The sequence below is a fragment of the Ascidia mentula genome, chromosome 6, assembly GCF_947561715.1.
Source record: "Ascidia mentula chromosome 6, kaAscMent1.1, whole genome shotgun sequence".
NCBI classification, from domain to species: Eukaryota; Metazoa; Chordata; class Ascidiacea; order Phlebobranchia; family Ascidiidae; genus Ascidia; species Ascidia mentula.
This window is the reverse complement of record NC_138571.1, coordinates 13,344,874-13,369,708: the sequence shown is the minus strand read 5'-3', so window position 1 is coordinate 13,369,708 and position 24,835 is coordinate 13,344,874. Positions and strand designations below refer to the sequence as shown.

The window sequence follows — 24,835 nt, the reverse complement described above, 5'->3', positions numbered from 1 at the left end:
CGTTTCTTTCTATCGCTTGATAAGTCGGGATCGCTACAGTATTTATATCATAAGGTTCACTGATATCGCAGCCAAGGTATTTCAGGCAAGTTGTGGATCTGCCACTTTTTTCGACTAGTTGGAGCGTTGAACCAGCTTTGGCCTGGATGAAATCTAATTTTGCTCATAATTGCATATTTTTACTATGCTTTACTTTCTTTGGTCCAGTCTCTGGATTTAGGATTTTAATAGAGTCCAAATTTACAGATCACCTGTGTTGAAATCTTAAGCATTGGAGCCAGAAAGTGACCGAAGGGGCCATAGTCATTTCCAAATCCCCAAGTTAAAGTTTTACAAGGTTAAATTGTTTAAAATGGGCAATTTAACGCCAAGGTTTTGTTATGCTTCGGAGTGCCAAGCGTGTAATTTCTATCACGCGTTGGGGCTAAAGAGTTTGTTTTTATGCAATTGTGCTGACTGCTGAGTCACACGAATTCGCAACGGTTTGATGTCATCTTACGTATGTTTTGGGTTTGTAGGTGCGCCTATACACATTATCCCTTGAAAATAAAAAAAATTAATACGCTTAATTGAATGGCTTTTGTGACATTGTCCAATCTGTAACACGTAACTTAAACAAATATTATGTGTTTTATTTATATGCCTTTGTGAGTTACTTTACATATAGATCATAACTTATATGCATGCTTTAAAAAGGGTACACGCGATTCAAAGTGAGCTAATTACCAATATTCATCACGTAAAAGCAAAGTGAGTTTAAACCCCGACAAAAATTGGTAACAATTTTGCAGTGGAATCATAATTTTGCACCAATGAAAATATTTTCAGAGCTGTGTAGTTTACCAGTCTTTTTTCCACTAACTTGTTGAAAATATTAACCGGCGGCTCATTGAAAGAAAACACAACACGCTTTGGGTGTCAAAGCATTTTATTAGCAACAGACATACGAAACCACGAATGCTTTTAATTGCTTAATTACTGCCATACATACTCCTGCAAAGGTACTGTTAAATCAGAGTACCATACGGAAACATTTAGAAATGGTACAGAAAGTATTTCGTAAAGTGTAAAACATGCAGCTTGCCAAAATGTGTACATTCGGTTATTGAAGCAACAATTTAAACTAGCGTTTTACGTAAGCTTTGCACTTGGTGGGGATTATTTCGCCGTAATCGCGGGTTTTCATTATAAGACTTAATACAACGGTTGCACCGCCACGGAAATAAAACATTTTTTGCAATACAAAATAAATTTCCATCCTGTACTGTTAAAAGATCATACAAGTATTGACATAAGTCAGGATTTTCTCCACAAACTCTGAGATATCATTGTTCCAATCTGCGTCAGGAAGAAATGGCAAAAATACGTTTTTGGTCAAGAGATAAACCGGTCAGGATCATGTGTTTTTCCAGACATTAAAACCCTTATATATGTTTAAGCAACTGTAGTTACTCATAGTGATACGTAATGTCTAAAGGAACGCATTATCAAAGTACGCCATAACATAAACGGTGAAAAATAGTACGAGCATCACAATATATACAAGGTACAGCTTGCTGCTCGGCATTGAAAATCCATCACGATTCATCCAACAGAATATCCGAAGTTGGAGGCATTATCGGTGACCACGGAATGCGCGGTGGTTCCAAGTCATCTACGCAACAAAAGCATTTCTCCTTACTTTCAATAAAACCTACTCTTTGACTCGCAAAACTATCTAGTTTTATGGGTGCGCATGCATTTGTATATTTCATGAGCGTCGAAAAGGAGGGTAGTTGCCTAAAAACAAAAACTGATACAGTTTTCAGGGCAGAAAATAGGAACCCTAAAACCACACGGAAAAAAATATTTTTGCGGCAGTTCAGCGTCCAAAAATATTTTTATTTAAATTTGTTGAGAGCTTAAAAAAGACATGTATAACATATGGCTACTTAACATATGCGATAAGTAGGTGTACACGAAATATCTGAAAAAAATAAAATAATGCAGACAGACTAATATAAACATACCAGCAAATGGAACAGCACTGGAATAAACCTCATATTCGCGTCCAGGTGATGCAGTTTCGTTGTCGACCTGTCATTGCAATAATACCATTTAGGTTGATCGAATGCAGTGGCGTACCTTATACGTTGGCATCCCGATATTTTGGTGATGGCAAAATATGGGAAAGGGTGTAAAATCTTCTGATTTGATTCATAGGTTAAAATTTGCAAATAATAATTTATCAAGTATTTAATTTTACCTCAGAGAAAAAATCCTGCCGATCATTTTCTCGAACAATATTCAATACGTTGCTTTCTTTTGGTCCCAAATAGTTCTGAAACATAGAAGTATAAAATTTTGTTGTCGCCATTCACCAGAGAGATTCACCAGAGGGATGTTAGTTGACAAAAAAAATCGCCAGTAAACAAAACTTTGAACGCGGGTTACTCGGCCGCCCGACGCGGTAGCAGCATGATTTGTTTTACTCGTAAAAGTTCATAGACTGACCTTTCTAACGATATCAAAAGTATGACAAAAACATGTTTATAGTCGGTTATGAATATCATATGTGTGTTATGCCATGAAAAATTATTTTGCCTCCATTCTATCAAACAATACCAAATTTTGCCTTCTAAAAAACGCGCACATTGTCAAATTTGCAAAACAAAAACTATACCCCCCATTTTTTTCCTATGTTTTGCGCACCCCACAAACACATTTCGGCCAATAAACCTTGCACAAGCATATGCCGTTGAAATCCTTTTGAACCAACAACCTTACACACTTCTGCTATCGAATAAAATCAAGCTCGGCCTTTTAAAAAAACGCGCACCTTCTTAAATTGGACAAATTTTAATCACACCTCCCCAAACTCCCTTGAACGCTATGGAGCAGCATGCAAATCGAACACATTTCGGCCATAAAACCTTGCACAAGCATATGCCGATGAAATCCTTTTGAACCGACAATCTTACACACTCCATACCACCCGTACGCCATTCTGCAGATTTTAAATATATAGATATGTACAGTTTCGCCACATGCACCCCATTTGACATACGAACGGGATCAATTTTGTTAATGCAATAAAGGTTTTAGAATTAGTTAGATTAACAGAATAACTAGTCAATTCAAAAGGTTAGGCATGAAATTCATATATCCTGATTAAGGATCCATCCTGGTTCTGAATTTTAAGTTGTCTATGCTTGGATTTGGTGATTTGGATTTCTATTAATTACTCAAAGTCATTCAGGCGTGCAAAACAAAAAAAATTACCCCGCGAGTGCATTCTGAAGAGATTGTTGATAAAATGTTAGGCAATGTTTTCTTGGTTAAAATGGAAAAATTAGTAAAATTAATTAGTTTTTACGGGTCTAGTGTACTATTGTACGTACCTATCTTCTAAAAATCGGGGAACCCCCAAATTACGTCACAATGAAGGTGGGGTCAAGTTATGACGTCACACCAAAAATTACGTCACTGTGACGTCACTAACCGAAGATATGCAACGACGAAGTTTCTCGCCCACACACACATACGCGGTTCTCCTGCAGGCACATGAAGGTCGGCAAAAGGCACAACAGCAACGAAGAAATACATTTTTACGCTTCATTGATTACATAATGAAACAAACCTGTGAGAAACTTGAAATTGGGTACGATCAACCACAAGGGTGCGTAAACCAACATATGAAAAAATGAAAGTCGTGGTTAAGGCGCTTTAGCGCCGTTGGCGGTAAACAAGTCCCAAAGTATACATCCACACGTACCAATAAAGGAGACGTCACACAAACTTTAAATTTGGTACAGACAACCACAAGGGTGACTACACCAACATACTAAAAAGTTAACTCGATACCACTTTATTGACCCTTTGTTTATTGACGACAAATATTTGTTTGTGACGTAACAATTACATTTAAAGTCGATTTTAATCCGTTCTCGAATATTATAAACAAGAGTCCCTCCTTGACAATCGAGCACATTCTCAACACAATCCAACAAGTATTTCTCTCAAAAATCATCAAAACTTTAACCGACGTTAACACGCTTTAGCGACGTTGGCGGTAATAAGGTTCCATAGTGTACAATTGTACGTAACAATGAAAAAGACGTTGTATAAACTTGAAAATAAGCACAAACAACCAGAAGGGTTTCCACACCAACATACTAAAAAATTAACCCGATACCACTTTATTAACCTTCTCTAAATGAACGATAAACTTTTATTTGTGACGTAACAATTACATTTTAGATCTATTTTATTCGGTTGTTGTATATTATAAATAAGAGCTCCTCCTTGACAATCGAGCCCATTTTCAACGAAATCCAACCAGTATTTCCTTCAGAAATCATCAAAACGTCAACCAAAGTCGACGCGCTTTGGCGCCGTTGGCGGTAATAAGGTTCCATAGTGTACAATTGTACGTAACCATGAAGGAGACATCGTACAAACTTGAAATTTGGAACAGACAACCACAAGGGTTTCTACACCAATATAGTAAAATCTTAACCCGATACCACTTTATTAACCCTCTCTTAATCGACGACAAAATAGTGTTTATGACGTAACAAACATATTTTAGGTCTATTTTAATCGGTTGTCGAATATGTAAAAGAAGAGCCCCTTCTTGACAATCGAGCCCATTTTCAACGGAATCCAACCAGTATTTCCTTCAGAAATTATCAAAACGTCAACCGAAGTCGACGCGCTTTGGCGACGTTGGCGGTAATAAGGTTCCATAGTGTACAATTGTACGTAACCATGAAGGAGACATCGTACAAACTTGAAATTTGGTACAGACAACCACAAGGGAGTCTACACCGACATACTAAACAATAAACCGGATACCACCTAATTAACCATCTCTAAATCAACAATAAACTTTCATTTGTGACGTAACAATTACATTTTAGGTCTATTTTATTCGGTTGTTGTATATTATAAATAAGAGCCCCTTCTTGACAATCGAGCCCATTCTAAAGAAAAACCAACCAGTATTTTTCTCAAAAATCATCTAAACGTCAACCGAAGTCGACGCGCTTTGGCGCCGTTGGCGGCAAAAAGATCCCATAGTGTACAATTGTACGTAACCATGAAGGAGACATCGTACAAACTTGAAATTTGGTACAGACAACCACAAGGGTGTCTACACCAACATAGTAAAATCTTAACCCGATACCACTTTATTAACCTTCTCTTAATCGACGACAAACTAGTGTTTATGACGTAACAAACATATTTTAGGTCTATTTTGATCGGTTGTCGAATATGTAAAAGAAGAGCCCCTTCTTGACAATCGAGCCCATTCTCAACAAAAACCAACAAGTATTTGTTTCAAAAATCATTAAATCGTCAACCGACGTTAACACGCTTCAGCGACGTTTACGGTAATAAGGTTCCATAGTGTACAATTCTACGTACCCATGAAGGAGACATTGTACAAACTTGAAATTTGGTACAGACAACCACAAGGGAGTCTACACCGACATACTAAAAAATAAACCGGATACCACCTAATTAACCCTCTCTTAATCGACGACAAACTATTGTTTATGACGTAACAATTACATTTTAAGTCTATTTTAATCGATTGTCAAATATTTTGAAAACGAGCCCCTCCTTGACAAGGAAGCCCATTCTCAACAAAAACCAACAAGTATTTCTCTCAAAAATCATCTAAACGTCAACCGAAGTCGACGCGCATTAGCGCCATTGGCGGTATTAAGATCCCATAGTGTACAATTGTACGTAACCATGAAGGAAACATCGTACAAACTTGAAATTTGGTACAAACAACCACAAGGGTGTCTATACTAACATACTAAAAAATTAACCCGACACCGTTTTATTAACCTTCTCTAAATCAACAATAAACTTTCATTTGTGACGTAACAATTACATTTTAGGTCTATTTTATTCGGTTGTTGTATATTATAAACAAGAGCCCCTTCTTGACAATCGAGCCTATTCTAAAGAAAAACCAACCAGTATTTTTCTCAAAAATCATCTAAACGTCAACCGAAGTCGACGCGCTTTGGCGCCGTTGGCGGCAAAAAGATCCCATAGTGTACAATTGTACGTAACCATGAAGGAGACATCGTACAAACTTGAAATTTGGTACAGACAACCACAAGGGTTTCTACACCAATATAGTAAAATCTTAACCCGATACCACTTTATTAACCCTCTCTTAATTGACGACAAACTATTGTTTTTGACGTAACAATTACATTTTAAATCGATTTTAATCCGTCCCTAAATTTTATCAAGAAGAGCCCCTCCTTCACAATCGAGAGTACTTTTAATAAAATCCAACGAGTATATCTTTCAAAAATCATTAAAACGTCAACCGACGTTAACACGATTTAGCGACGTTGGCGGTAATAAGGTTCCCATAGTGTGGAATTGTACGTAACCATGAAGGAACAACCACAAGGGTGTCTACACCAACATAGTAAAATCTTAACCCGATACCACTTTATTAAACCTCTCTTAATGGACGACAAACTTTTGTTTGTGATGTAACAATTGCATGTACTCCTCTTCTGGCATAAAATAACGTACTGTATTTCTTCGGCGTTTCGTCTGCCATGCGGCGAGACTTCATCAGGTATAATGCAAAAAGTGAACTGCACTAAAACACGCAGGGACACAAAAGAAAAAAGGACACGTTGACACCGCTTGTCAAATCACGTGCTAGAGGCAAAAACGCCAAACATTGCAGGAGACACAACAGTTACAACAAATTATTCTACCTGCGCACATGCGTCTTCCGCAACGGGAACGCCAGTCTATCTGAAAAATTACATTCGTATAAACTGTTAAAATGTACCACATTAATCACTCTTACATTTACATTTACATATTTTGGATTAGTGCTGATGGCCAGCACCAAATCATGGAAATAGTGCGACTTCGGTCGCCTCTGACGCCACATGAATTCGTCCAGGTACGTCGGAATATAGTCCCGATGGACACCATTTTTTTGGCGTAACTGGCGTTTAGCCGCCGACCACAGGCATTCTATGGTGTTAGTGTGGACGCCTTGTGACGTAACATACTGCACAGAGTGATTCACTGTTCTGTGAGTATATCCGATGTCTACAAATGCAAAAACAAACGTTTAAAAAAACTGATGCACGACTGTCACTTGCTGTACTTGCCTTCAAATGACTTGAAATTTTCAACAAGTTAAATGTGTGTTTTAATATCTGAAAAACGACAAGACTTAAATAAAAACTGTTTTAACAGGTCATCTCCGTCTGCATTGTAGTTAACTTGTTGAAAATTTCAAGTCATTTGAAGGCAGATACAGCAAATGACAGCCGTGCATCATCTTTTTACAGAGGGCACGACCAACGCGCCTTCCGCGCGCAAAATGCGCTACGATGGTAACTGTGTGTTTCAATATTTGAAAAACGACAAGACTTAAACAAAAACTGTTTTAACAGGTCATCTCCATCTGCATTGTAGTTAACTTGTTGAAAATTTCAAGTCATTTGAAGGCAGATACAGCAAATGACAGCCGTGCATCATCTTTTTACAGAGGGCACGACCAACGCGCCTTCCGCGCGCAAAATGCGCTACGATGGTAACTGTGTGTTTCAATATTTGAAAAACGACAAGACTTAAACAAAAACTGTTTTAACAGGTCATCTCCATCTGCATTGTAGTTAACTTGTTGAAAATTTCAAGTCATTTGAAGGCAGATACAGCAAATGACAGCCGTGCATCATCTTTTTACAGAGGGCACGACCAACGCGCCTTCCGCGCGCAAAATGCGCTACGATGGTAACTGTGTGTTTCAATATTTGAAAAACGACAAGACTTAAACAAAAACTGCTTTCACAGGTCATCTCCGTCTGCATTGTAGTTAACTTGTTGAAAATTTCAAGTCATTTGAAGGCAGATACAACAAATGACAGCCGTGCATCAACTTTTTGCAGAGGGCACGACCAACGCGCCTTCCGCGCGTAAAATGCGCTACGATGGTAACTGTGTGTTTCAATATTTGAAAAACGACAAGACTTAAACAAAAACTGTTTTAACAGGTCATCTCCGTCTGCATTGTAGTTAACTTGTTGAAAATTTCAAGTCATTTGAAGGCAGATACAGCAAATAATATTTAAACATTGTTCATTGTAACGGATTCCTGGGTGTATCAAGCCAGTTTTTGGTAAACTGCCTGTAAACTAATACATATCAGTATTTACTGCGTTATGAAAATGCCACAGCATGGCTTTTTACCTTACCTTATTTGGCCAAACCATAAGTTGAAACTATTACCTTATTTGGTAATATCAACTTCATTATAAGGACGTTGATAATGGCCTTTGTTTCGCAATATCCCCTACACTTTTTCTCATTCTTTCAATGAAATAGCGAGCAATCTGCCATGTGGTTTTTATTGCAAATTCAACATGAATTCGTTGGTAGGCATAAATGCTCGGCAACTATCGCTCTGCGGAGCTTTGCTTTATGTGGAGGATGCGATTAAATTTGCGCGGCAGTACAGGCTGTTGGCCAACAGTCACTCTTGTGTCTGTGGTACGCTGATGACGGAACAACGCCTACGGGCAAGCAAAGATGGGATAATATGGAGATGCCCGGACCAAGTAAGGGTTAGGGTTGATTTGCATTTCCCGTTGTCTTCTCCAAATTTAGGAAATGCCCAGAAGAAGTTGCGTTAACATACACTTCCTATAGTTGCCTTCATGCTTGCAGGAATGTCGAAAACGAGTCTCCGTTCGGACAGGATCGTTCTTCGAAGGAAGCAACCTGTCCATGGTTCAACTGCTTACAATTCTGTACTATTGGGCTGAGGGACGGAGTCAGGAGGCGATCGAGAAAGAGGCAGAAATCTCTAACAAAATTTCTGTTGATTGGTGTGGATTTCTCCGAGAGGTGATGGTTATACCATTTAAATGGGTTGTTTAATACTTATTTACAAGGTTTACACTGGCATCATGCAGATATGCACAGAGGACCTTCTGCGGAATCCATGCATCATTGGAGGCCCAGGACATGTCGTCAGCATCGACGAGTCCTTGGTTGCTAAGAGAAAGCCTTGCTCGAACGCCCAGGCTCGCCCGATTCCGCAGCAGTGGGTGTTCGGTGGCATTGATGTGGAAACCAAGTACTTTTTTAAAAGCGTGTTAATTGCATTTTGCACAGAACTATTTTGTCAGGGACTGTTTTATGGAATTGGTTCCTTCGAGGGACCAAGTAACCTTGGAGGCAGTTATACGCCGACACATTTTGCCCGGCACAGAAATTTGGTCCGACGAGTGGCGGGCCTATAACAATTTAGGAAGTAACTTCACTTAAGTGACCAGTAGATGTAGTTTTTTTAAACGTGTGTTTTTGCATTTGTAGACATCGGATATACTCACAGAACAGTGAATCACTCTGTGCAGTATGTTACGTCACAAGGCGTCCACACTAACACCATAGAAAGCCTGTGGTCGGCGGCTAAACGCCAGTTACGCCAAAAAAATGGTGTCCATCGGGACTATATTCCGACGTACCTGGACGAATTCATGTGGCGTCAGAGGCGACCGAAGTCGCACTATTTCCATGATTTGGTGCTGGCCATCAGCACTAATCCAAAATATCAAGTGTAAATGTAAGTGTGATTAATGTGGTACATTTTAACAGTTTATACGAATGTAGTTTTTCAGATAGACTGGCGTTCCCGTTGCGGAAGACGCATGTGCGCAGGTAAGATAGGGCTAATTGCGAAGGGGCCTGCTGCAAAAAACCTAACTCTCGTGCAGGTAAAATATGGCTAATGGCGAAGGGTCCTGCTGCAAAAAACCCTAACGACTGCATGGAGATTACCTCAAGGGTGCAGTTGGAAAATCTCAAATAACATAAAAATATTACAGTGCGGAAATAGGTTCGATTGTTAAAGAGGAGTTCTTCTTGATAATAATTAAGAGTCGATCAAAACAGTTGTAAACTGTAATTGTTGATGTCGCATCGAAAGATGCCAGCAAGACTGCGTTGTCCAAGCGTGCGGTGACATTGCGACACGAAGTTGTCTTCGATAAAGCCCAAGTTCTGGAGAAGGAGTTGGACCACCCCAAGCGGCTGTTTCTTGAGTTGCTTCACATCCACAAAAATAGTGGGTGCGTCAACGACAAAGAACAATGTGCTTTCTTTCCGGCAGTTTATAATAATTTGTTGTAACTGTTGTGTCTCCTGCAATGTTTGGCGTTTTTGCCTCTAGCACGTGATTTGACAAGCGGTGTCAACGTGTCCTTTTTTCTTTTGTGTCCCTGCGTGTTTTAGTGCAGTTCACTTTTTGCATTATACCTGATGAAGTCTCGCCGCATGGCAGACGAAACGCCGAAGAAATACAGTACGTTATTTTATGCCAGAAGAGGAGTACATGCAATTGTTACATCACAAACAAAAGTTTGTCGTCCATTAAGAGAGGTTTAATAAAGTGGTATCGGGTTAAGATTTTACTATGTTGGTGTAGACACCCTTGTGGTTGTTCCTTCATGGTTACCTACAATTCCACACTATGGGAACCTTATTACCGCCAACGTCGCTAAATCGTGTTAACGTCGGTTGACGTTTTAATGATTTTTGAAAGATATACTCGTTGGATTTTATTAAAAGTACTCTCGATTGTGAAGGAGGGGCTCTTCTTGATAAAATTTAAGGACGGATTAAAATCGATTTAAAATGTAATTGTTACGTCAAAAACAATAGTTTGTCGTCGATTAAGAGAGAGTTAATAAAGTGGTATCGAGTTAAGATTTTACTATATTGGTGTAGACACCCTTGTGGTTGTCTGTACCAAATTTCAAGTTTGTACGATGTCTCCTTCATGGTTACGTACAATTGTACACTATGGGATCTTTTGCCGCCAACGGCGCCAAAGCGCGTCGACTTCGGTTGACGTTTAGATGATTTATGAGAAAAATACTGGTTGGTTTTTCTTTAGAATGGGCTCGATTGTCAAGAAGGGGCTCTTCTTTATAATATACAACAACCAAATAAAATAGACCTAAAATGTGTTTGTTACGTCACAAATAAAAGTTTATTGTTGATTTAGAGAAGGTTAATAAAACGGTGTCGGGTTAATTTTTTAGTATGTTAATATAGACACCCTTGTGGTTGTTTGTTCCAAATTTCAAGTTTGTACGATGTTTCCTTCATGGTTACGTACAATTGTACACTATGGGACCTTATTACCGTCAACGGCGCTAATGCGCGTCGACTTCGGTTGACGTTTAGATGATTTTTGAGAAAAATACTGGTTGGTTTTTCTTTAGAATGGGCTCGATTGTCAAGAAGGGGCTCTTATTAATAATAAACAACAACCGAATAAAATAGACCTAAAATGTAATTGTTACGTCACAAATGAAAGTTTATTGTTGATTGAGAGATGGTTAATAAAGTGGTATCGGATTAATTTTTTAGTATGTTGGTATAGGATCCCTTGTGGTTGTTTGTACCAAATTTCAAGTTTGTACGACGTCTTTTTCATGGGTACGTAGAATTGTACACTATGGAACCTTGTTACCGTAAACGTCGCTGAACCGTGTTAACGTCGGTTGACGATTTAATGATTTTTGAAACAAATACTGGTTGGATTCCGTTGAGAATGGGCTCGATTGTCAAGAAGGGGCTCTTCTTTTACATATTCGACAACCGATTAAAATAGACCTAAAATATGTTTGTTACGTCATAAACACTAGTTTGTCGTCGATTAAGAGAGGGTTAATAAAGTGGTATCGGGTTAAGATTTTACTATATTGGTGTAGAAACCCTTCTGGTTGTCTGTACCAAATTTCAAGTTTGTACGATGTTTCCTTCATGGGTACGTACAATTGTACACTATGGAACCTTATTACCGCCAACGGCGCTAATGCTCGTCGACATCGGTTGACGTTTTGATAATTTCTGAAGGAAATACTGGTTGGATTTCGTTGAAAATGGGCTCGATTGTCAAGGAGGGGCTCGATGTCAAAATTTTTGACAATCGATTAAAATAGATTTAAAATGTAATTGTTACGTCATAAACAATAGTTTGTTGTCGATTAAGAGAGGGTTAATTAGGTGTTATCCGGTTTATTTTTTAGTATGTCGGTGTAGACTCCCTTGTGGTTGTTTGTACCAAATTTTAAGTTTGTACGATGTTTCCTTCATGGTTACGTACAATTGTACACTATGGGATGTTATTACCGCCAACGGCGCCAAAGCGCGTCGACTTCGGTTGACGTTTTGATGATTTCTGAAGGAAATACTGGTTGGATTTCGTTGAAAATGGGCTCGATTGTCAAGGAGGAGCTCTTCTTTATAATATACAACAACCGAATAAAATAGACCTAAAATGTAATTGTTACGTCACAAATGAAAGTTTATCGTTCATTTAGAGAAGGTTAATAAAGTGGTATCGGGTTAATTTTTTAGTATGTTGGTGTGGAAACCCTTCTGGTTGTTTGTGCTTAATTTCAAGTTTATACAACGTCTTTATCATTGTTACGTACAATTGTACACTATGGAACCTTATTACCGCCAACGTCGCTAAAGCGTGTTAACGTCGGTTAAAGTTTTTATGATTTTTGAGAGAAATACTTGTTGGACTGTGTTGAGAATGGGCTCGATTGTCAAGGAGGGACTCTTGTTTATAGTATTCGAGAACGGATTAAAATCGACTTTAAATGTAATTGTTACGTCACAAACAAATATTTGTCGTCAATAAACAAAGAGTCAATAACGTGGTATCGAGTTAACTTTTTAGTATGTTGGTGTAGTCACCCTTGTGGTTGTCTGTACCAAATTTGAAGTTTGTGTGACGTCTCCTTTATTGGTACGTGTGGATGTATACTTTGGGACTTGTTTACCGCCAACGGCGCTAAAGCGCCTTAACCACGACTTTCATTTTTTCATATGTTGGTTTACGCACCCTTGTGGTTGATCGTACCCAATTTCAAGTTTCTCACAGGTTTGTTTCATTATGTAATCAATGAAGCGTAAAAATGTATTTCTTCGTTGCTGTTGTGCCTTTTGCCGACCTTCATGTGCCTGCAGGAGAACGCGTATGTGTGTGTGGGCGAGAAACTTCGTCGTTGCATATCTTCGGTTAGTGACGTCACAGTGACGTAATTTTTGGTGTGACGTCATAACTTGACCCCACCTTCATTGTGACGTAATTTGGGGGTTCCCCGATTTTTAGAAGATAGGTACGTACAATAGTACACTAGACCCGTTTTTACTTCTAAAGACAATGAAAGGCGTTTTATTCTATCTGTAGTTTTTTTGATTTGATAGGACATGTAAAACGAGAACGAGCTTTTGCATCTGGGCGGACAGGGACACATTTTTGCAATTTCATCAATAATCTGCACAGAAAAAATAAACAGATACCCCGTTCGTGAATAGAAAATCATTCACACAAGTTACAAACTTTTCAATCTGGCGCATGATGTCAATACAAATCTTTAAAAAGTATCAATAGTTTACCCTACTCTTATGCCGATTCTATGTATTGTCGAAACGATGTTATCAGACTAAATTTACATCAACACCACCCCAGTCTGCAGCGTATGGCAGCTGCACAGGCAAGTTTTTCTTTAACTTTTTTTGTTTGCACGCCAAATTTCTCTGACTGCACACGGAAATTTATTGGCCCGTAAATGTCTTAACATAAAACAATGAACAGAAAGCACCAAAGACGTTTTTTGGTTTTTTTGCCCGCAGGTTTAAGGGTCATGCATGAGAAAAGATTTAGTCTTGCACACCCAACATCTCGTCGGGAACTGCCATATTCTGCAGACTGGCCTGTGCCCAATTCAAGACATCATGTACCTGCCAACAAATGATTGGGTTCAAGTGAAAGAATTTACATCCACAAGGTAACCTGTGGCATTCATATGGATCTTCTTTAGCTATTTTATACCCCAGCAACATATTTGGCACCACAGTAGTTGACACATCGCATACTTCCCTGATGCACTGCACCAGACTGAAAAAAATGTCGTGCGTGGAGGATTTATCCTTTTGCGAATGGTTGTTACAAAACAAGTGCCATTTTCAGCAATCTAAGGATGAAATGTATTTTTTTGGCCTATGATCCAGGGCCATATTAAACAATGACTGTATTTTTGTTACAGGACACATCTCACTTCAAAACATCAAACTACCTGCCATCGACATCAAGAGCGAAGGCAAAGTTGTTCTCCATTATTGACAATGAAACAATTCTTGTAGGTAAAAAAATGTTTTGCAATAGTTGACATTTATAAAGTGGGAACAATTTTTGTTGGCATCATTGCCAGTTTCCACACAACGCAGTTTGACACCCTTGGATTACACTGTTTAGTTGAAATAATCCAGGATACACTGGTCTATTTGTCAAATCTAACAGACCCTTTTTGTTCTAATTATCCGGCACTTATTAACCCCACACACACCCACTCTACAACACTGATTGTAGCAGTGTGCTCAACCATGCTGAAATTTATACTGGTCAAGCAAAACCGAGCACATCCAATCACAAACCAGCACAGGCACATGTTAACACAAACAAAGATCTCTGGCTGTTAGTGTTGTACAATCCCAGAGTATAAAATATGGAAGAGTGTGCTTCTGCAAAAAAGGTTGTTGATTACTAATTTTGTGTGACATCATGACCATGCTATGTTGCAATCCTAAGCAGTTTGAAAACCTGGTTACTAATTTTAAAATGAGCTGAAAGTCATTTGAAGTATTTTCTTCAAATTGAAAGTATGTTATATATGTATAATTTCTGGCATAGTATAAAAAACTATTTTCACTAGGCCAAACAAGTGGATGGATTTTTTTCTAAAAAAAGTGAATTACTATCTTTAGATTATGGAAATACAGATCAATTGGTTCACATTGCGACATAATTTGAACTGATATCTATGTTGCTATAAAACATCTTGGTCAATGGGAGGAGTTGGAATTCAAGGGAGAAAACACAAAAAAATTTTCTTTTCACAATGTTCGAAAGGTATGTTGTGGAGAAGGCTTTTAGTTTTGGTAACTGTCTATTACTACAGGACCACCACATACATTTAGAGAACATAATAACATGCTTTGTGACCTTTTTGTCCCACTATTTGTGAAGTCCTTGCATATATGTCATAGTGGTGATGTAAAAATTTCATGCAAACTCTAAGCTCCCCAGTCCTAGGTGGTGGAGCTGGATCAATGGTTAAGAAAATATGACATCACAATATTTTTGCTTATCATGTTAGCAGGGTATGGATTTGTGCCTTTTGCACCATTCTAAGTGTTCAACATGCGACACTACTGTTCGTCACGGGCGGCATAGGTCACGCCAATCTTGCAATATTCACATCGATCATACTAGTTTTCTTTTTTCGAAGATTTGGCGCCAATGATTTTCCTATTGACATGTAAAATGTTCGTTACTTTATCCCCTAGGTTACTTTGTACACTCAACTAGGTGGTACGCGTCGAAATTGTTTTACCTCCCAAGTGGTACGCAACCACAAAAAGGTTGGAAATCACTACAGTAGATGCTGGTGGCAAAAGTGGTTCGAAGAAGTTGGTGCCAGTATAAGTCGTTTAATTTCAAACCGCAAGCAATTATTTGGGGAGAAATTTTTATTTCACTTTTCTTAGTGGTGTCTTACTTGGTTTCCAGGTGTGAACGATGTGTCTTGGTTTCCAGGTGTGAACGACTCTGGACTTCCCTTATTTTCATGGCACCACACACATTTGATCTGAGTCTCCTGAACAACAACAAAAAAATGCTGGCATTTGTAGTTTCTAAGTCAAATGTAGTTAACTGAATGTCACTTTTTTTCTCGCTTGTTTCTATTTCTCTAAACTTATTTGATGACAATATACAAAAACCGGGAGGCCTTTACAACAAAAATTACAAAACATTCTTCTTATTTGGTTTGTAAAGGCCCAACACCCCAAAATTCAGAAAAAAAATACGATTTACGGTTTGTAAATATTTTTTGATTGTGCCAATGCGGTTTTTCTGTCTTACAAAGAAAACTTAACATGCTAACTCACTTTCACGATCCCCTCACTGAGAAGAGGTTCGTAACTTTCCTCAACATCTGTAGCTTGACAACAACAAGTCAAATCCTGCACATAAATTCCAAAATCACACAATATTCATTTTTTGTTTCCAAAATAGCTTTTTGATGTTGTGCTTACCTGTGCTACTCTCTTACAACGTTTTCCAAAGTTTACAATGGCTTTAATTAAACCCATTTTTACTCGACTTTAGCAGTTGTTCGTGTACTATCCCAAATTTCGCCAGCAATTGCGGTGTTTTTATTTTGCAGCGTTATTTTGCACTGTGTTCTGTTTGCGCCATCTAGCGTTTTATGTAAAACGTCCATGTTAGGGTAATCACGTTGATGCTATACGAATACAAAGGTTCACGCTTTGTATTTTACTTTTTTGTTGTCTACCCCATCACGTTCTTTAAAAATACTAAAATGTGCGCGAAACGCTTTCCACTCACCGTGTTTTTTGGACTTCGACAATTTCCACTGTCGTTTGCTGTACATCGCAACGGCTGCGGTACCGTGAGTTAAATGTAACAAAATATCTTCTAACTGATTGTTTTACGTAGATGCCACACAGTGTGATTGTAGTGGGAATTCATTTGTTCCTGGTGATAACTTTCTACTTTACTGGTTTATTTCGCTGACGATTTCAAATAAACTATTCTAATCCTGGCTTTACTTTAATTTAACAAAACTCTCTGACGCGTTTCTGATCGCCTGTGTTACGGTTTTGCGTATTGATTGCCTACCGTGCGAACAAATGTCCAGTCAACGAACCCCTGACTTCAGTGTGAAACCCCCAGGCGCAAAAATAGCATCAGGTTTACATGTTGCTAACCCAGTCACATATTTACGTAGCGCACCATCAAGCATAGAATCCCAGTCTCAGGCCACTGACTAAGGCAGTATCGTAGTGTGGCAAAAGAACGTGTTTGGTGCCCAACGACTACGATGCGCGTCAGCTGAATTCAAAGACATTGTCGTTGTGATTGAATGGTAATGGAAACAACCCGTAAAAGGGCAGGTATTGTTACATTGATACCGATCGTCCCATTGATTTCTCACTGTATAACACGTATAGAAATACTAACGGCAAATGGAAACAAATTTGGTAAGTTGAACATTTATTTTTAAAAGGAAACGAAGTATAGTTGCTCCAGACATGTTCAGCGTCATTTTTCTGACCAAGACCCTATGAAATATGGCTTGTTGTGACTGTTTCCCATCCAGTTTGTGTAAATCATAAAAATGCTACCAAAAGAAACGAGCAATCGCACTGTTTATTACTTTCATGTACAGTTCCAGCGTGGTGGTTACATTTGCTTTGGCATGCCAATGTGACTTTCTAAATATGCAGCCACAGTTTGTGAAACTTTCTTGTGGCCACACTGTGTGTAAACATCGATTCCAGTCGCCCCGTTGGCCTTGCCTAAATCGACCACGCACCCAAAATTTGTGTCCCTTTCCTATTCATGGCTATACTATTGGTCACTATATCATCGTCCCATGTTTGCCAATATAAGTAGGTTGATCCATGCGTTTGCTGATTACCAATCCTTTAATTTCAAGTTTTTTTTCTAAGCTAGGTGCTTTTGCCAATCAACCATTTAGTTAACATTAACATGCAATTCCGCTATGGTTTAAAAATATTTAGGTTATTGTTTCCTTTAAAAGTTAAAACAATGCGCTATCGTGTGTTTCCCAATATTTTTTCGTTTCGCCTCTACACATAGTAGCGATAATTGATAATATCCACTCTGATTCTATGTATTTGTTTTGTACTGGTAAATAAACCCACTCAATAAAAAATCTAAAACCACCAGAGTCTCCTAAACCATTGCTCCGATAAAAAGTATTTTGGTAAATTGAAGCGTATGTAAAATACGGTATTGCAGAATGCCCATCTCCGCTCTGCACTGCTGAAAAGCTTTGAAACAAACATGCTGTTCGTTTTTGCTGCACACAGAATACGCGTATCCGCGTCAGAAGGCAGTACTTGCTCATGTAGGATACACAATGAGTTAAAGTTTGAGGAAATATTACCAAACCTCATAGGTTGCTCGATATTCATCTTCGACGGCAGAGGTACTTCCGCCTACTAGCACTACATTACGATTTGCAAACCGACAGATATAAGCACAAAATTTATTATTGTCCAAAGAAATTTACCAAGAAGCCAAATCAACAATAATTTAAAAATTTTTAAAATCAGTTATCAGTATCTGAGGTCGGAGGCATAATGATAGACATCCTCTTAACCGGTTCCGGCGGAAGAAAAACCCGCAGTATTTCTCCTGCAACACAAAAAGTCAATGTCTGTTTTCGTTTCGTGAGTATGTTGTAGGCTATTGGTTTTATTCCTGTGGGCCAGAAAATTCTAAATTTAAAATAAGGTTCTAAACAAGATGCAAAAATTGCCTAAAATATCGTGATTTGCAGAATAAAACCAACATTTGTTGGACAGTGCAATGTAAACACAATTTTTTCGTTTGGGTATCAAGATTAGCCTTTCCGGTCGTATCCATCCCGCGCGCTGTAGTATAGTGACCCTTGGCCAAATGCATCGAGACACGACATTTTTGCTTTGTCATCCACAAAATGTGTCTTGTCACCCATTGAATCGAACAATTAAAGCTTATAACGATGGTTTCATCAAAAATGTGTTTTGCCCAGCAACTCGTAGCATATACCCAGTGTATACAAAAGTATATTTTTGTAAAAAGTATACAATTGACCTTTAACGACTGATTCATGTTTTAGAGAAATAACCTCAATAGGAGAAAATTCTTATTTAAAGTTACTGATTTTTGTTGATATGTAACGCACATACTGTACTACGCAAAAATATACTTCCTGCCAGTAACTGCGTGATGTAAGAATCAGTTGCTGTCTAAAATCAACAATTAAAATTTGTTTTTACCATCTATCGGTTCTGCATCTCCGTATATCTCCTGCATAAAACCATATGCCAGGTTTCCACCCACCATAAACCAACGCCAGTTGCTATCCTGCAACAAAATATAACCTCATAAATCGGCCATTAGGTAACATCATTGTAAAATACAATTTTAAGGAGAAAACAATATAAATTATGAAGAGTGCCTCAAGATGCTTTCCAGGGTTTATGGAATGTGACCGTATCTAAAATTGATATTCAAAGGAACAGCAAGTTTTCTCATCTGATGTGCAGTTTGGTTTTGTGAAACATGGGGGATGCTGCGTGTAACCCCCCCACGTTCATTATGTGTAATTGACAGTGGCGTAACAATGATCTTAATGCGTAACACTTCTTTTCGAATGCCATTGTTGTATGGTGGTGATTAGTTCACTTGTTTTGCAGCGTGCTGGTGGGTAAAATAGTTTGTGTCTGTTAAATTGTTTATTTACCCCTTTCAGGAGATAATTTTGACTTAAATGTTATTGTTCATTTGTTTGCTGCAAATTAAGCTGTCATAAGTAAACGTGGACTGTTAAAAAACAGTTGGTAAGTGCTTGCTAGCGTTTATTGTCGGCTGTGTTGTTGATCGTGGATTTTTTATAGAAAACCGTCGTTACAGTGATGTTAATACACTGGGAAAAGGAAACGGCGTGATTCAAAACAGCTGGCTACCCTTTATGAGACTTGGCCCTCGCAGGCCGGGAGTTCAGAGTCTACACTGCGGTGTATGTAGAAAATGAAAAAATGGGGGTAACATTTAAATTTGCATACCCTGGTGCACCCAAACTGTATTTATTATATATTCGCTTGAATTTGTGCAATACTTAGACTCATATGCGGATCAGGGTTTGCCATCTGGCTGTGTTATGGTGTATTAGTATTTTCCAAAGGGAATTTAGAGGGATTTTTACATAGAAAATATAAACAGTATTCTATGGCGAGTGAAATTAGGCAAATTCAAAAATAGAAAATTGTTTCTTATATTTAACCAATTTAGGTTTCAAAGGAGTAATTTATTCTGCCTGTATTTCATTAATATCGTCTTTAGTGGTGTATGTTTGTGCCGTGCTTGTTCAGGAAAAAAAATATAAAAAAAAAATAAAAAAAGATGTAGGAAACAAAGTAGCGCCACTTAGTGGATAAAATTAGGGTTCCTTGTCTGTCTGTATCCCGTATCGTATTATGTATATGTAGGAAACTAATCTTTTCTTTTTCGCATCGTCGAGTTTATGAAGTCGGTGAGTTGTTTTTTCAATTGTTTTGCTTTTTGTAAGTTTAAATTATTTTGCTTTTTAAAATGTCGTTTTGTTTGACATTTTAGTTGTCTGTTGAATTAGTTGTGTTTTTAGAGACTAGGTTTTGGTTGGTGATTTGATAGGGTGTCAAAGATTTTTTCTAGGCCATGTGATGTTAATATTTGTTGTGGGGACAAACCATTGGTTTTTCATGAAATAGCAATAAACATGTTATTCTTATAAATCAGGGAATTATTGGGGAAATTTCAGAAACTTTTTGCACCAATGTCTTTTGCACATGGTTTTGTTTTTTAGTACAGACTTCATGGTTGGGTCATTAGCAAACTCTTGTCGAATTGCTGATTCCAAAATTAACTGACATTTGGAAGTAAGCCTTTATAAAATTGACTGACATTATCTTTAATGCATGGTGTCTGTCCCGCACTGTACACAGACCCAAAGCAGGATTTAGACTGTGTGAGGAGCAGTGCATATACAGTGCCAGTGGATATTTCTGGGAAATCAAGGGTGCCTCTAAAATGCCATTGTAGGCATCGTAGGCATTGAGTCTAGACATTGTTGGCATCGAAGGCATAGTAGGCATTGTACGAATCGTAGGCATTGTACGCATCGAGTCTAGGCATTGTAGGCATTGAGTCTTGGAATTGTATGCACCTTGGCATTGTAGGCATCGTAGACATTGAGTCTAGGTATTTTAGGTGTTGAAAGCATTGTACACGTTGAGTCTAGGCATTGAGTCTAAAGGCATCGTAGACATTGAGTCTAGGTATTTTAGGTGTTGTAGGCATTGTACACGTTGAGTCTAGGCATTGAGTCTATAGGCATTGAGTCTAGGTATTGTAGGTGTCATAGGCATTGAGTCTAGGTATTGTGGGTGTTGTAGGCATTGAGGCTAGGTATTGTAGGTGTCGTAGGCATTGAGTCTAGGCATTGTAGGCATAATAGACCTTGCAGGCATTGAGTTGATGCCTACAATGTCTACGACACTTACAATACCTAGCCTCAATGCCTACAATGGGTTTTTAGAGGGACCGGGAAATCAAAGCCTGAACTCCACCAAATTGCCCAGACATTTTTGCTGCTCCATTGTAACCCTGACCGCGTGAGTATGGTATTCACAGTGGGTTGGGTTTTCAGTTTTCTTGCTGACATAACACACCCCAATAGAAAGATGCTCATGTCCCACAACATCAGTAGTTTTGTCCTCTATAATTGAAAAATAAACTGCCTTGTTGATGTCTTGTATGAACTTTTCTCTAATTTGGTCTCCACATATATCAACTAAGAATCCGAGAAGTGGGAGTCCAAACGTTTGTCGTCATGGTGACCATGAACACTGTGCGCTACAATTCAGTGGCGGATCTAGGGGGAGTGTTTTGGTGTCAGAACACCCCCCCTCCGCATTTTGGACATTGTTTTAAAGGGGTGTAAAAGTGCGGTTAATTTCCCGCTACTCAGGAATGAACACTTGGACCAAGCGTTCGTCTCCGCAGTTGCTTTGTTCTTCAGTCGCGAGCGCTGCATTCACGCAGCGATGACCGCTTATGAAACAATCGTTTGTTGTGCCGTTGGTAAATAACTGTTAACAATACCGTTTTTGAAAGCGCGACCTTATAAGTTTATTTGTTTATTTCTGCAACAATTTGTATACAGAAGCTGCACGCTGTAAGAGTTATAATTGTTTGATATAATTGTTGATAATATATGCAGCTAAACGAGTATTTTGTATTTCGTCTGTTTTTAATGTATTTTCAAATGTTTATCTAACGCTGAAACATCTATGTGGATTTAATGGTGCAAGACCACGTCCTATACCTTTACAGATTTGTTTTTAATAGGCACAGTTTAAAAACGATTCCACCACAATACTTGATACTCGTTGATGATACAGATGCACATAGGCGTATCCAGAATTTTTTTGGGAATTCCCCGATTTTCCGGTGTAAACTAAGGTTAATTGTGGTCGAGCATTGCAAAATACGAACGCCAGTGTTGGCGCAAATCGTCACATAACCGGTGGCTTCCTGGCCTGTGCAATTGTGTAACGCTATGGAACACTCGATGCGAGTTTTTGCGGTAGTGCTTGCGCCATAGTTTTATTAGTACTACTTCCAAAGAAAGGCTTGAATATATTTGCAACCAAAAGGGATCAAATGTGGGCTTACGTTATCAAGAAAACATACAAATAAAAACTATTTTCCAAGCAGTGACCTTATATTCCTCTTTGCACCTATGCGAGCGCTAACAGTTGTTTTCAACATGCATAATATTGGCAACGTGTTTAACAACTAAACTAATTGACTTTACACACAAGAAAACCGCTTGCCATTACAAAAATCGGACCACTAGAAACGACATTTCGTCCTTAGGCGGTTCAGCTATCAAAACATACAAAAATAGTTCACAAAAGGGGGGGGGGGGGCGGGGGTCCGAGGGGTCTAGATACGCCCATGCAGATGCAATCTCATTGTTTCGTAACATAGGGTTTGTTTTTGCGTTTTTCGTTAAACTGGACAAGCGCTCATGCACAAAAGCAATTAAAAAGTCTTGTGTTTCGCAGAAGTTGTTCGATATTTCGCTTAACTATTGTAATTAGGTGTCTGTTTTTAAAGCTGAATTTACATGCAGTAAATGTCCAAAAAAAATTGTAACCGCATCTAACGGCTTCATTAATTAAATACCGAAACTGAACACCCGCCTCATATTTTTTCTAGATCCGCCACTGCGCCACATAACCTAATGGTTGTCAAAAATTCGCAGTGTAACTTATCCATTTCACTTGAATGTAATTCCATCTGCTGAACAACATCACCATGATTTAATGTGAAGGCATTTTCAAAATCCTTTGCCTTATCCATTGAAAAAAGATGATAAAACTCTTGACTGCTTTTCTTTATTCCTGTGGGCCAGAAAATTCTAAATTTAAAATAAGGTTCTAAACAAGATGCAAAAATTGCCTAAAATATCGTGATTTGCAGAATAAAACCAACATTTGTTGGACAGTGCAATGTAAACACAATTTTTTCGTTTGGGTATCAAGATTAGCCTTTCCGGTCGTATCCATCCCGCGCGCTGTAGTATAGTGACCCTTGGCCAAATGCATCGAGACACGACATTTTTGCTTTGTCATCCACAAAATGTGTCTTGTCACCCATTGAATCGAACAATTAAAGCTTATAACGATGGTTTCATCAAAAATGTGTTTTGCCCAGCAACTCGTAGCATATACCCAGTGTATACAAAAGTATATTTTTGTAAAAAGTATACAATTGACCTTTAACGACTGATTCATGTTTTAGAGAAATAACCTCAATAGGAGAAAATTCTTATTTAAAGTTACTGATTTTTGTTGATATGTAACGCACATACTGTACTACGCAAAAATATACTTCCTGCCAGTAACTGCGTGATGTAAGAATCAGTTGCTGTCTAAAATCAACAATTAAAATTTGTTTTTACCATCTATCGGTTCTGCATCTCCGTATATCTCCTGCATAAAACCATATGCCAGGTTTCCACCCACCATAAACCAACGCCAGTTGCTATCCTGCAACAAAATATAACCTCATAAATCGGCCATTAGGTAACATCATTGTAAAATACAATTTTAAGGAGAAAACAATATAAATTATGAAGAGTGCCTCAAGATGCTTTCCAGGGTTTATGGAATGTGACCGTATCTAAAATTGATATTCAAAGGAACAGCAAGTTTTCTCATCTGATGTGCAGTTTGGTTTTGTGAAACATGGGGGATGCTGCGTGTAACCCCCCCACGTTCATTATGTGTAATTGACAGTGGCGTAACAATGATCTTAATGCGTAACACTTCTTTTCGAATGCCATTGTTGTATGGTGGTGATTAGTTCACTTGTTTGCAGCGTGCTGGTAGGGTAAAATAGTTTGTGTCTGTTAAATTGTTTATTTACCCCTTTCAGGAGATAATTTTGACTTAAATGTTATTGTTCATTTGTTTGCTGCAAATTAAGCTGTCATAAGTAAACGTGGACTGTTAAAAAACAGTTGGTAAGTGCTTGCTAGCGTTTATTGTCGGCTGTGTTGTTGATCGTGGATTTTTTATAGAAAACCGTCGTTACAGTGATGTTAATACACTGGGAAAAGGAAACGGCGTGATTCAAAACAGCTGGCTACCCTTTATGAGACTTGGCCCTCGCAGGCCGGGAGTTCAGAGTCTACACTGCGGTGTATGTAGAAAATGAAAAAATGGGGTAACATTTAAATTTGCATACCCTGGTGCACCCAAACTGTATTTATTATATATTCGCTTGAATTTGTGCAATACTTAGACTCATATGCGGATCAGGGTTTGCCATCTGGCTGTGTTATGGTGTATTAGTATTTTCCAAAGGGAATTTAGAGGGATTTTTACATAGAAAATATAAACAGTATTCTATGGCGAGTGAAATTAGGCAAATTCAAAAATAGAAAATTGTTTCTTATATTTAACCAATTTAGGTTTCAAAGGAGTAATTTATTCTGCCTGTATTTCATTAATATCGTCTTTAGTGGTGTATGTTTGTGCCGTGCTTGTTCAGGAAAAAAAATATAAAAAAAAAATAAAAAAAGATGTAGGAAACAAAGTAGCGCCACTTAGT

General features: G+C 38.3%; 1 protein-coding gene and 1 long non-coding RNA gene across 4 annotated transcripts; one reads left to right on the top strand and one right to left on the bottom strand.

Moving 5' to 3' along the window:
* Window positions 1-918: 918 nt before the first annotated feature.
* LOC145905834 (uncharacterized) lies at window positions 919-16,271 on the bottom strand. The gene is made up of 6 exons (XM_082993139.1): window positions 16,171-16,271; window positions 16,024-16,098; window positions 15,633-15,731; window positions 2,246-2,320; window positions 2,010-2,076; window positions 919-1,654 (listed from the first exon to the last, which is right to left on the bottom strand). Exons 1-6 carry the CDS (start codon window positions 16,225-16,227, stop codon window positions 1,578-1,580), a joined length of 450 nt encoding a protein of 149 aa, XP_082849265.1. The 5' UTR covers window positions 16,228-16,271; the 3' UTR covers window positions 919-1,577.
* LOC145905835 (uncharacterized) lies at window positions 12,921-16,230 on the top strand. 3 transcript variants are annotated; one of them, XR_014402781.1, is made up of 6 exons: window positions 12,931-13,190; window positions 13,279-13,568; window positions 13,708-13,862; window positions 14,121-14,213; window positions 14,839-14,983; window positions 15,644-16,230. It is a non-coding gene; the product is annotated as an uncharacterized LOC145905835 (long non-coding RNA). The 3 variants fall into 3 exon arrangements; XR_014402782.1 differs by having other exon boundaries at window positions 12,921-13,568; window positions 15,671-16,230; XR_014402783.1 differs by having other exon boundaries at window positions 13,016-13,568; window positions 14,121-14,217.
* Window positions 16,272-24,835: the final 8,564 nt, after the last annotated feature.

Bases quoted from the DNA above. Each gene is read 5' to 3' on its own strand.
- LOC145905834 (XM_082993139.1), bottom strand. From the start codon at position 16,227: ATGGGTTTAATTAAAGCCATTGTAAACTTTGGAAAACGTTGTAAGAGA. The intron at 15,732-16,023 runs GTGAGTTAGCAT...GTTGTTGTTCAG, and splicing joins TCAGTGAGGGGATCGTGAAA to GAGACTCAGATCAAATGTGT. The intron at 2,321-15,632 runs GTAAGACACCAC...TCTATGTTTCAG, and splicing joins CGTTCACACCTGGAAACCAA to AACTATTTGGGACCAAAAGA.